At 33.3% G+C, this 13,912-nt stretch overlaps 1 protein-coding gene across 2 annotated transcripts in view; it reads right to left on the bottom strand.

Annotated features, from left to right (window-relative positions):
- The window catches only part of LOC106052308 (protein polybromo-1-like), a 46,383-nt gene that overhangs the window by 6,855 nt on the left and 25,616 nt on the right, over nt 1-13,912 (bottom strand). Inside the window, exons 19-36 of one of the 2 annotated variants that reach the window (XM_056026920.1) lie at nt 13,800-13,885; nt 13,661-13,703; nt 13,493-13,579; nt 13,155-13,385; nt 12,908-12,999; nt 7,592-7,727; nt 6,235-6,336; nt 5,506-5,580; nt 5,106-5,255; nt 4,904-4,985; nt 4,681-4,756; nt 4,417-4,589; nt 4,028-4,122; nt 3,555-3,626; nt 3,051-3,203; nt 2,417-2,542; nt 1,334-1,478; nt 666-743 (exon numbers count right to left, since the gene is read on the bottom strand). In XM_056026920.1, coding sequence (XP_055882895.1) covers nt 666-743; nt 1,334-1,478; nt 2,417-2,542; nt 3,051-3,203; nt 3,555-3,626; nt 4,028-4,122; nt 4,417-4,589; nt 4,681-4,756; nt 4,904-4,985; nt 5,106-5,255; nt 5,506-5,580; nt 6,235-6,336; nt 7,592-7,727; nt 12,908-12,999; nt 13,155-13,385; nt 13,493-13,579; nt 13,661-13,703; nt 13,800-13,885 — 2,002 coding nt within the window. The remainder of the gene's footprint in view (nt 1-665; nt 744-1,333; nt 1,479-2,416; nt 2,543-3,050; nt 3,204-3,554; nt 3,627-4,027; nt 4,123-4,416; nt 4,590-4,680; nt 4,757-4,903; nt 4,986-5,105; nt 5,256-5,505; nt 5,581-6,234; nt 6,337-7,591; nt 7,728-12,907; nt 13,000-13,154; nt 13,386-13,492; nt 13,580-13,660; nt 13,704-13,799; nt 13,886-13,912) is intronic. The other variant, XM_056026921.1, reaches the window with a different exon arrangement.

The raw sequence follows: 13,912 nt of genomic DNA, 5'->3' as shown, positions 1-13,912 counted from the left end.
GAACAATGAAAGGAGAAAAATTCAATGACCTTGTTATTATAAATCTAAAGAACTATAGAGGTGGGGCTGGCTCAAACAAAATGCAAAGAATACACAACATAAACCATATGTCATGCATAAGACTAACACAAAATACACAATTACTTGGAGACCAAAAAAAAAATTGCACTTGAGTCATGTTCCCACTGATCCATTTAGAAACTTGACACAAAAACTGCAGGAAACAATTAGTTGGAAGCAGCAACACAAACAACGCAGCAATGTATATCCAAATCCTCCAGCTTTACTTTTATATCTTACTCTTTGTATATCAGGCAAGGTATTACAGGCACTAGATACATATTTCTGTTTGAATTTAAAATGTCTGCAGTCTCACCATAGTGACTGGGATTGATAATATGAATTAGGACGCTCCAAAGGAATTGTAAAATTAACATTTACTTTATGGAATCTGTGGGAATGCACACTAAGTGAAAGGGAGACAACACAATTACATACTGCAAAGTTAAGGCTTTCAACTCAAATTTGACTATGTAAATATTTGTAGTTTAATTTGTCAACCAAATGAATTAAATCATCATTTGTTTACTAAAATATTCAATAGATTATACGCAAACCCAGGGATGTTTAACTATATCTTTGCTTTCCATTGTTACAACACTCACCTGCCGGGGTCATATGACCTTGGATAAAACCCTGTTGGCTAGCTTGAGAAATGGGGTGAACGGGTGTTGCTGGGGCAGCTAAAAAAACAAGGAAAAATGTGGGGAACAATAACACACAAAATATAAACAAAAAATAAACACAGAAGAAGGTTGCATGCAATAAATAACAAATTAACTTTTTTTATATAAAAAAAAAAAAAAAAAAAAGGAAAATCCTAGTGGAATTGATGTTAAGTTTTAATATGATGATAATTATAATTACACATGCTGAAGTAAAAAAAAATGTGAATGTAACTGAAAAAAAAAAAAAAAAGCTGTTCAAAGCAAAAACAAGCACATCAAATCATACAGTGAATAATTACATCTATAGAACATGTATATAAAGAAATTCATTATTTTTAAAGCACAATTATTTGTTAAAAGTGCCCTTAAGAGCAAGTTTGTTTAGCTGACATTTAAACATATGAGAAAAAAAAAATGCATATCTCATTTAGAAATGATGGTTTCTACTATTGTTCTCTCAGTGGAAATAAATTAAAAAATAGAATTTTTATCACTAAAAATCTTTATTACATTTCTTTTTTCAACACCTTTTTTTTTTTTCAAGCAAATTATTTTCCGTTAAAAGTAGAAACCACAATAGAATACAAATAAAATAAAATTCTTACTTCCAAAATCAGAACTTGGGCTTTGAGAACGAACAGATTCATTCAATAATTTTTCTGTTTCAGCTTGTTTGGCATTCACATCATCTGCTAGCTTACGAGCTTTCTCTTCAAAAACATCTTTTTCAGCTTTTGACAAGGCTCTCCACTGTAAACAATAAAACAACATTTTGGAGCAATTAATTATTAATGGCTACCCTAAGGAAGTTCACAATAAGACCTATTTAGAGTTAAGGATCTATTGAACTAAAACTATTCATGGTTTCACATTCTATTGTAGATATCTTTTTACAATCATAAGTTAAAACAGACTGGAAAAAAAGCATTACACAAACATTTTAAAATTGAGCTTGTTTGAGTCTAATTAGTCACTGAAATACCAGAACTACAAAAATGTATGTAAAATTTGCTTTTAAAAATTGTAACCAGTCAACTCTAATGTTTTGTGTACAAGTCTTAGAGAAGAATAAATAAAATGCATCACAATCCCTTTTTGTTATCTATGTTCAAAGAGTTTTGCTAGTTGGAGGGGTAAAATACAACACTAAATACTTTTTCAAAGTACATCTTTATAACAAGAATAAGGTAAATAATTAGGCCTGATCTACATGTTTTGTTTAATTATTTAATCTAGGCTAAAAGACCTAAGTATAAATAAAAGACTTTAAAGTAGATATAAATGTACAGCTAGCAATAACAATATGTGGCGCTCTTAAATGAGAATTGATGTAAGTGTGATAGTATTCTCTTCTCTCACTTATATTCAAGAATGACATTTGTTTTTTCAATGAATATGTAGCATGCTTATTTACGTGTTGATGTATTTGTATTACCATTATGATAGTCCCCTCCATAGAACAGCACCTCACAGGTTTTAAAACTAAATCGCACAGTGTAACATTATAAATCCAAACATTAAACTTCAAATCACAGAAATAAATAAAATATAAATTTAATGAACATGAATAACATAAATTGAGAAAAACAGATTGACTGGCAGTAAGAGCTGAACCAAACACTTTTTCCTTTGATCTACTTTGTTAAATTATGCTCTCTTACCCTGAATGTGCAATACAATTAACTAACCTTAGTGCCAACAATCTTGCTAATGTCTCCAAAAGAGCAGCTGGGATTGTCCTGAGAAATCTGCTTTCTTATCTCCCCAGCAAATAGTATATAACCACTTGGCTGCCGACGAGGATTGATGGGTTTCTAAATTTTAAACATATACAAAATTTAGAATACATGGAAAATGAAATAAACAGAATGTAGCAGCAAAAATATTGATTTTATTTTTCATTAATGCAGCCGATAAGACAGTGACTAATAGCAAACTAATAGCCATGATGTCCGTCTTTACTTTATGACATCTGAGCTTATTGAATATTTTCATTTTTTGTGAACATTCTACAAATATTACTTTTTGCAATAGGCTAAGTGGTGAAAGTGCTTGACTGCTAAACTAAATAGTCCTAATAGAAAACTTTTTTTTTTCACTTAGGCTTTCAGAAAAATATTTGTTGACCCAGACCTGATGGATGCCTGACACCTTATTAAAAATATAACACCATCATTAACCACTTTTTTTTTTTTAGATAGGACAAGCAGAGCGATGACATCATAGAGGTACTTCTTGAAAACTTCCACTATAAACAATATGTTATAAGCCACATATTAAGTAGGTGTTGTCTGATATATTTAATTACTGAGATGTACAAACCTTTTTATGAGATTTGGTGGGAGCAGGGCTTGGTACATCCATACTGACAGACATCCCATCATTACTTGCTTCAGGTTCAGCACCCAAAGAATCTTCATTGTCCAGGAAGAAACTTTCTTCAGTATTTTGTTTCATCAAAAGGGGAGAAGGCTCCTGGATTTAGAAAAAGACAACTCCTTACTTGAAGCTGAAGAAATTAAGTACCCTATGATCTTGAATATAAAAGAACAGATACAGGAATAGGTCATTACTAGTCTCAATACATGGTTCCCAAAACTGTGCACTTATGACAACTTAAAGGACCAAAGGAAATTATCTTTTTTTTTTTCGTTCTATTTTTTTTACACTGCTTACTTGTTTAGAACTAGGTCTTATCAAAGTCTAAATTCAAATGGAAGAAGTCAACAAATCCTATATCCAAAGAATTAAAATTACATATTTGTTAAATATCTAATTAAAAGTTTATTTATGTTTTAAGAAATCACTTAAAGATTTCTATTTTACCTTTCCAAGTGCTATAGGTTTCCTGAAGAAATAGATTTCATCATCAACCACTTTAGGAGACAATGTGTACTTCTGAAAAACAAATCAGAAATATTCATCTTTTATTGCTAAGCATGCATATTCAAACTGAGTTTGAAAAGTTTGATACTTTTTTTTTTAAACTGATAAATGAATACATAAACTTACAGCTATAAAATGACAGGCAATAAATACAGATTGTTTGTGATAAATATTCTTTTGGCTATTGCATAAAGAAAAGGTCTTTTTGTGACATAAAAGTTTGTCAACTATTAAGTGCAAATCTTGGATGATAATGCAACTATATCAGCAATTGCTATTGAGAAAGAGAGTAATTGTTTAATAAATCACTTAAGACACACTAGACTATATCCTGTTGCTTTAAAATAATTTAGCTCTCACTATTTTGTTAATGTTATTTATATTTAAGACATTGTCAAGATAAGTTTTCTTACTTTGATCAATTTCTGTCTTTTGATGGATTTGTCAGCTTCCTGATATTTTGATTCATTTATATACACATCAATCTCAGCTATTTCAGTTGGTCGACCTGACAGGATCATAAAAAGTATTACAGGTTAAAAAAACAACTTATGTTAGGTAATCAAACTTTGTAATTCTTAATAGTGGCATAAAAAACATTCAATCTAAATTATTATCATTTATTTCTTACATTACTAGCAGATAAGTTTAAATAAACTTTGTAATTCTCAATAGTGGCATAAAAACATTCAATCTAAATTATTATTTATTTCTTACATTACTAGCATATAAGTTTAAATATGTTTACATCCTACAATGAGCTAATACAAATTCAAAGAAACAGCTGCTAATAAAAACTCACTGGAACAATACTCCTTCATGTGCAGAACACAACATTTGCCAACAATATTCTTAATCAGAGCACAGTCTTCAAGGGATGACTGAAACACTTCTTTCTTATAAAACAAACGTGTTGGTGCATGCTCCACTTCAGATGGACGCAAGAAACATGCATAGTGAAAAAATGCTTCACCCCTATACAAATAATATAAAAAAACATTGAAAAAAAATATCTATGATTTATAAACTAATTTTAGGATAAAATGAAATCTCAATACTTCCTTACATGTTGTCTGTCCATATTTTATCTATTCTGGCAATAACTGGAAGTCCGGCAGGGTTATTGATGTATACACCATCCCCTGAAGATAGACACATCAGAGTGTTAATATTGGTTATAGAACAGCTGATGCAGTTATGTTACATTAGGGTTACGGTTATTTAAAGTATGCATTGAGGTATTATCACTATCATTATCTTATCAACATTGATTTGACAATGCAACTCACCACACTTAAAACACCCCAAGTCACAGACATATTGATCATAATATGTATTACCATCCTCATGCTCTACTTCTGAAGGTACAATCTGAAGTTAAAAGGTAAACATACTTTGTTATGTTTCAAAATTGTAATTGTATTTTTTTTTTTAATGTATTTCTTTAATTTAAAATAGAGAGCACAAATCAAAAAGATTCATGTAAATTACCTCCCTTTTCTTGTCCAAGATTGTATCACTCTCATCTAACACGCCATCACTACTCATTTTATCAGCAAAGACAGAAACAACTCTGACTGGAGTCAATGGCACATCACGGGGGACAAAATTTAAGTTTTTACTTTGTGGAATTTGCCAAACCTGAAAATAAAACAGTTCAAATAGTGAGCAAAAAACAATAACAGCCTTGTGTCTGTCTCTATTGTTATTTAAACATATCCTTTTTCTTTCCAAAGTCACACTACTCGTACAAGGATTTTAAAAACAAAAAAACATCACATTGATTAAATATCTGTGTACACTAGTGACAGAACAAAAGAAAAATATTTTCTCAGGGATCAACAAGTTTCTTCTAGTAACTCATTAGTATACATGAGACAATAATATCCACCTTTATTTTCTTGAAACTGCGGTGACGAACATTGTAACGTGATTCACAAACATAAACATCTTTATCAGGAATATTCTGAGAAACAAAATAGAGATATAGAGAAACAAAAACTTTTATATTTTTCTAAATTAATTTCCTATGTGAAAACTTATTAGAATTATTATATTGTTGTAACTCCATGGCGGACTGATAGGATTAATGTGTGTGCGATCTACTGACATGTGTGACTCATGCAAAACACACAGGTCAATAGCTGTCAATGGACAAGGGACAGTATCTCTTGTACATGCAAATATAACCCATGTTATGGTCATATGATTGAAAGCCTTTGTGGACCAGAGACAGTGTGTAAGAAAGGGCAGGACAGACAATGCAGTACAATGTAAGTCCTCGAGAATGTAGTTGTACAAGTCCAGGAGTAGACAGAGAGACTAGGAGAGTTTGGTATGGCAGTTCTGTTATGTACATCAAAGCATTTGAAGTTAGTGTAGCCAATTGTGTAGTATTGGCTGGTGATGTATTGAGTTATTAAACCATCACATTGTTATTTGGAACTCTTGCTGTCAAGTTCTTGAGTTAGATGTGTTGTGTTGTTAAGCAATGTGTACAGAAGGCCTGGTAGAGAAAATCATAACAATATGATGCTCACAGTTAAACACAAATTTATTTCAACTAACAAAAAAATATATATTTAATATTGTTAGTAGAATCTGTGCCAAATCATATTACCTCTGGCTTATGTTTGAAGTAGTCTTTGACAAACATAACACAACAACGTCCAACAATTTCAGATAAGGGTGTTCCATGACTTGTTTCACTTCGAAACACTTCCTATTGATAAAATTATTGTCTAGTTATTAAAATATATATATTAAAACATATCAAACTTTTGATTTCCATGACTGCATGTTTCATCACAGTATTCACACACACCGACTTTCCCATAACTCAAGTAAGATAAGCATCAAGCCACATTTCTTTTGTTTTACACTTTCTTCAACCTTCAAGGAGGGAATAAGGGCTGGTGACTTCTACTATAACAGAAGTCTTTTTAATACTCTATATACTGCATAGGCATCGGAGGTGGAAGACATTCAGCTTTTTTTCCTGCCATGAGTAGGTTGACCATGTTTCACTTCCGTACAGCAAGGTGCTCAACACACAGGTCCGGTAGACTAGGGCTTTAGTACTGCTAGTCAGCAATATGTTGTCCCAGACTCTTTTCTGCAACCGTGACATGGTGGCCATTGCCTTGGCTATCCTGTTGTTTATGTCTTTATCCAGTAGAGTGTTGTTGGATATGATGGAGCCAAGGTAACAAAAGTGATCAACAATTTCTAGTGGTTGGCCATTAATGCTTACTTGAGGTGCAGTGTTTGTGTTTTGGACAAGTATCTTAGTCTTGCTTTGACTGATGTTTAAGCCGAACTTCTGGCAAGCAGCAGATAGTTTGTCAACCATGGACTGTAGCTGAATATCAGAATCAGCCACAATAGGCGGATCTTTAAAATAAGGTGGCAAGATAAGATAACAAATGAGGAAGTGCTACATAGAGCAGGATGCCAGGACATCCGCTCTGTTATCAGCAGCAGACGCCTTGGCTGGCTTGGCCACGTTCGTAGAATGCCAGTAGGTCGACTTCCACAGGACATCCTGTATGGCGATCTAATTGAAGGCAGGAGAGCCGCTGGTCGCCCACTTTTACGTTATACGGATGTATGCAAACGCGACATGAAGCTCTTCAAAATCGACACTGGCAACTGGGAAGAGGTGGCACTGGACAGATCCACATGGAGAGAGAGCATAAAGGAAGGGTCACAGATTGCAGATGTCATACACAACAGAAGCAGAAAGAAGGGTGAAAATGCAATGGCGCCTGGTGATTTTATATGCCCAACCTGTGATCGCAGCTGTGTATCAAGGATTGGCCTCTTTAGTCACACAAGAAGTTGCAAAGGGAAAAGATCGTCTCACGAGACGTAAAATGCCACAGAGATATACTGCATAACATATTTTAGATACACTGTTTTTAAATGTTAATTAAGGGTATATCTAAATCAACAGGCATAATTAAGAAATCACCAACCTTCTCTAGAAACTTGCGTGTTGCAATATGGTACGTCTCCTCAGGTCGATAGAACCAGTTACCTTTGATTACTTTTTGCCCACTCTGATCTGTGCCAAATGTTTCTATCACCATGATATGGGGTTCTGGAGTATCTCTATACACAAATACAAAACTGATATGCCAATGACTCTACACAAGGTTTTGTAAATTACATCAGTAGCTATTAGGTGACTAAATAACATTTATGATCTAATAGTTTAACAATATTACTTATTAAGATTTACTAAGTGCTTAGAACAAACAGAATGCAGCTAAAGGGGCTATGAGAATGTAAGATAAAACAGAGCTATCTTTGGTATCCCCAGAGGGGGATGCTCTGTTATCTGATTTTTAAAAAATAAAACAATAAAGAAATATTAACAGATAAACAAGACCCATTCCAATAGCTCCATGTATTTTTTACTTATATGTCAAAGCATTAGGATATTTACTAAGAGTAAAGCAGTAATTTTCATGTCCAGTGAATTGTTCAAACATAAGGGAAACGAAAAGGGGTATACATACTAGGGGTGCGCTGGAAAGTACTTTCTGATATTCGACCGGAGCTGAGTATTGCCGGATAGTAAAATATGATATTTGTCCGGAGCCGGAGCCGAATAGCTATATGTCTTTAGATAGCTTGTGTTGCTGAGCATTTTGCAAAACTGTTAAATAACAGCTATATTCGTAATAATTGTTTTCCTTTTATTTACTTTATTGCTTTAAACTCTGTTAATGATTGATGAATTAAAGCTTAACAGTATTTATAAACAGATAGGCCTTTCACAGACTAATCTGTGAAACATGAGTGTGTGTATTATGTAAGAGTCCACCAACTGTAAAGGGGTGTGTGGCATAGTCAATGTAAAATACGTAAATATATATTTAACTATTTGCTAATGTAACTGGTCATCAGGCTTGTAATTTAAAGTCTAAGGACTGCTTCTGGTTCTGGCTTCAGGGGCTTAATACTGATAATAGCTTTTTGTTAATTAGTTGGAATCTGAAGTGTTCTATATTTATTGTTTTAGATCAATTCATTTGCGGTAAACGATAATTTATTAACAGCAGAAACACCAATCATACCTATTTATAGCTTGAACCTTAGATGATGCCGAAGCATAGATTAAATTGTAGTCTGGTCTATTATTGAGATCTATGTTTAAATCTACAGCTATGCAGATCTAAGCATTAGGAAAACTAAACATAGAAGAAACAAGGTTACAAAGACAGTTTGTGTGGAAACAAACTCAAAATCGGCCCCTGAAGTGGTCCAGCCAGGCAGGTAAAAAGCCAGGTATCAATATTTTCAGAAAGAACATCAGAATTAAATTCTATCAAAGACAAATGACAGAGAAGAATGGAGAAAGAAGGTTGACAAATCTTGTGAGGTGCAGACCAAATGATAGGTGAATGTGAATGTGAAGTTAAATGTGAACCTGGCCTAACTGATGTCTTATAATGAATATCTAATTGATCTAATTGTTTTGTAAAGGGTTAATCTCTTATTCAAATCCTCAACAAAAAGAAAAAAACATTTCCGTAAAAAAAAAAAAAAAAAATTCCTATAGTTCAGTGTTCTGTGTCTCTGCTGTAGAACCTGCTTTTTAATTGTTGCTTTAATTATGTCCAAATTATATGCATACTAAATAGATTTTTTTCTCTTAAAAAAAGTCAACATTATTTTTGGGAACATGTAGTAGTTAGTAAGACAGAACTTACATAACGTAGCAATACAAATGTAAAAAAATTTGTTTTTTTTAACAAAAAGTCTAAAACCATTTATCTTATCTTATATAATACAGACGTTACTTCAAAAAAGAAGATGATTACGTCCTACGCGTCATGCATTTAGTCATGCATATTAACCAATGACTTAAATTCTGCCAAGTCACTGGTTTTCCTGGCTAGCTCAGGCAACCCATTCCATGCTCTAATAGCACTAGGGAAGAAGGAGTATTTGTACAAATTTGTCCTAGCATATGGGACGAGGAATGTGCCTTTATCTTTGTGTCTTTCAGAGTATTTTATTAAATTTTGTTTTTGTATTTGAAGATTATGGTTCAGTGTTTTATGTATGATTGCTACTTTACTTTTGAGCCTTCTGTCCTGAAGGCTTTCTAAATTTAGTGATTTTACTAAAGGTGTTACTCTAGTCAAATGTGAATATTCGTTTGTTATGAATCTCACTGCTCTATTTTGTGTCTGTTCCAGTTTCTTAATGTTTTCTTGAGTTGAGGGGTCCCAAACGGAGGATGCATATTCTATTATTGGCCTAACCAAGGTTAAGTAACATTTTAGTTTTATGTTCTTATTTGATTTATAGAAATTTCTTTTAATAAATCCTAATGCTTTGTTTGATTTTTTTGTAGTTTCATCAATATGTGGATTCCATGATAGTTTTTCATTTATTATAACACCTAGGTATTTTGCGTTTTTAGTCTGTGATACTGGTTTGCCATGAATAAGATAAGTGGAATTAATTTGTTTTAGTTTTTTTGTTACTCTTAACAACTGACATTTTTCTGGGTGGAAAGACATGCTCCAATTTGATTCCCATTTCTGTAATTCATCTAATTCTCTTTGTAAAATATCTGTGTCTTGTGTTGTTTTTATTGTTCTATATATTATGCAATCGTCTGCAAATAATCTGACTTTTGTTCCTGAACTAATACAATTTGGTAAATCATTTATGTAAATTAAAAATAGTAGTGGACCCAAGACTGTACCTTGAGGTACACCTGAGTTTACTGTTATCGGTGTTGATTTAGAGCCATTTATTATTACAGTTTGTTCTCTCCCTATCAGAAAGTCTTTAATCCACTGATGCAGTGGACCATTAATGCCGAAATATTTTAATTTTTTAAGCAAACTATGGTGGTGAACTTTGTCAAAAGCCTTAGAAAAATCTAGTAAGATAGCATCTATTTGTTCACTATTATCTAAACCTTTTGAAAAATCATCAATTAGTCCTATTAGTTGTGTTTCACATGATCTATATTTCCTAAAGCCATGTTGGTATGGTGTGAGGACATTATGTTTGTCTAAGTGGTTTATGATGTTGCTACATATTATGTGTTCTAGGATTTTACATGTGATGCTGGTAAGTGATACTGGTCTGTAGTTCCCTGGGTCAGATTTTTCTCCTTTTTTAAATAGGGGGGTGACATTAGCTTCTTTCCAGTCCTTTGGTACTCTGCCCTGGTTAAGTGAAGCCTGAAAGAGTATTTTGAACACTGGGGCTAGCTCATTACTTAGTTCTTTGAGTAATCTAGCTGGAATACCATCAGGTCCAGAAGCTTTATTTGGTTTGGTGTTGGCTAATAGTTTTTGAATTCCATTTTCTTGTACTACTATATCTTCTATGTTGTCTACTTGGTTCAAATTCAGTAATATGTCTTTGTCTCCTGGGGCTGAGAATTTGCATAAATGTGTTTAAAATATGGTAAACAGTCATCTCCCCTACTAAAAAACCTCTAGTGTTTGTTATTATTAATAGTGAATAGTTGTAAAAGTGGTGTATTTTTAAGAAAAAACTGCTTGCATAAGTGATTTTAGATTTTTTGCTTTTAGAAAAGAAAAAAGTAGCCATTGCATCAGAACTTTGAATGGACTAAAATATTATGATGTCGGATTTTCACTATCTTTTCTAGTTTACGAGATCTAAACGGGACGGACGGACGGACATTTCACACAAAACTAATAGCGTCTTTTCCCGTAAGGCAGCTAAAAAACCACCCACACCCTCCTTACCCACAAAAATAAATAGACTGTGTGTTTGACAGATTGTAACAACCTGGTCAGATAGAAGTAAAATATGTAGTTCTAGTGTAGTGTGTATAGTTGATGGTGTTGACCATCACATGTTTTTTTTTCCTTGAGCATAGGCAATAGTGTTAAGTGGTCAGGCAAAAAAATAACAGTCAGTCAAGCATGTAGAAATCTGAGCCTTTTACTTTTTTCTACAAACTAATTAGTACTGGCTTACTGGGCTATGAAATCGGTTTGTGTTCTGTGTGGCAAAAGGTGTGTGATCTTTAGTCAGCTTACTAATTGAGATTTAAATCCAAGTAAGCCAACTAGGCATTCATGAAGAGGTGTGGCCTGTAGCCCAGCCATGTGATTGAGATTTTTCTCCAAATAAACAAACTCATTGTCCGCTTTCCCCTGTAGAGGTGTGGCTTGAAATCCCCACGCCTAATTAAGATTAGCTACTAAGTAAACCAACTCAGTTCCCTCACGTGACCTCTAGAGAGTACCTACATTTATCGTATTTGACTTGTGGTCACCTGTCAATCAACGAACTCAATGTGATGGACTAAACAAATAAAGGAGAGTGGGAGTTGTTCATCTCTACTCTTGTTACATGTGTAGAGGTGCGGCTTGAAGTCCAGCCCCCTTAATAAAGACTTTTCTCCAAGTAAACAAACTCAGTTCCCTCTTAAGATGTGACCTCTAGACAGTGTCACCATGTTGACATCTGACTTAATGTGGTCACCTGTCTATCAATGAACTCAATGTTATGGAGTACACAAAACAAAAGAAGGTGGGGTTTGTTCATCTCTACCTCTGGAAATATACCCGCACATCTAGACAAATGTCTGGTCAGCGTGACTTAGTTAAAAATATTACGTTAACTAGCCCACTCAAAGGTCAAGACAAAATTTTAAAATGTGCCAGCCATTGATGCTGTGTATGTAATTCAAATTAATAATGCAAAGTTTTATTTCTATTTAGATTAACACGCCTCGTCTTTGAACTAAAAGATGTTTGGTGCATAGTCATAGTTTTAAAGCACATTCTTTTATTTGAAACACAAACGTTAATGTATTTCAGAACTGACATTATTAAATCATGTCCACTTAATAAATATTGGCAGATTTTTATTGACGTAGATATTTAGTTTTACGACATTCGATGGTTCCCTTCATTAAGTATTAAACATCTTGTTTGACATCGTTTATCAGCATCGATTACTCTTATATTGCTGGCCTTTACCTGTATTGTTTCGATATTTAAGTGATATCTCCGTTTGACTTATCTGGAAAAGACTTAGTGCGGAGGTGCCTAACAATTTTAATAGAAATATAGGTACTACGGTGTAGTTTTTACTATCCGGCCAACTATTTGGCAGTGATATTTGGCTGAAGTCAAATATAGCCAAATAGTGAAAAATAGCTGAATATTCAGTCGAAGCGACTATCTGGTGCACCCCTAATACATACAATCTCAGTTTATTACAGTATAGTGATATATAAACAAAGACATGCTACAGGACTTCCTTGCTGTACTCACCGTGAATCTATGTAAACAAAATCTCCCTTGGCATACATTTGTCCCTTGTATTCACATTCTTCATCAGTTACACCATTTTCACCTTCACTTGTCTATCATACAAAAAAAAATTCCAATAATCTTTGTTAAGAATTTTAAAACCTGAATGAAAACTGCATAACTAAAAGGATCTCTTAAGTTACAAATGTATTCCACTACAACTAGATTTTGATTGTTAAGATGATCAGATTGAAGAATAACTAATGACCTTTTCTTCCTCTGACTTTTCTTCTGAGAGTTTCTTTTTTTCTTCCTCTTCCTGTTTCTCTTGTTCTAGTTTTTCTTGTTCCAGTTTCTCTTTTTGTTCTTGCTCTAATGCCAAAGTTAAATGACGCTCTGTGTAGCTAAGAGCAGGAGTCAGCAGCATTTCTCCATTCTTGCACAGCTCATCACGAGTTCTAATAAAAAAGTTTTGCATTTCCACAGCATCCTCATAAAGCTAGGATAAAATAAAAAAATTGGCTATAAATTTTATATAGGCTGTAGCTTACTAACACACTAGATTAGGCTGAAAATTGAAGGACAAATAAAAAGAAATCTTCCAACCTGAGAATCAGTGCGGCTATATTTTCTGGCTCTTTCAAAGACTTTAAACATATCTTCTTGGAATCTATCCACTCTTCGGTAGCGACCCTGGTTGTGAAAGATTTATTGGGTAAAGAACAAGCAAAAAGCAAGCAAAACAAAAAAAAATTTCAAATTGATCTTACATACCTTATCTAAGTTTCTTTTAATTTGATCAAAAGTCAAAGGTCGCCTGAAAAAAACAACACAATAACGTAATTTTGTTAAAAACCTCCTAAGTTTTTATGAAAGAACTAGCATTGAGGAAAAAAAAAAGTATGCTCCTTACTCTGTAATCTCTCCATTTAATTGTAGAGCTTTATCTTTTTCAATAAGTTCAGCAAAGGAATCAGTGTAACATCTGCCTTCATCATCCTTTGGATTGATTAGAAACATTCAAAC

Source organism: Biomphalaria glabrata, chromosome 4, assembly GCF_947242115.1.
Source record: "Biomphalaria glabrata chromosome 4, xgBioGlab47.1, whole genome shotgun sequence".
In the NCBI taxonomy this organism is placed as follows: Eukaryota; Metazoa; Mollusca; class Gastropoda; family Planorbidae; genus Biomphalaria; species Biomphalaria glabrata.
Note: the sequence above shows the minus strand (reverse complement) of the source record. Positions and strands in the feature narration are given on the sequence as shown.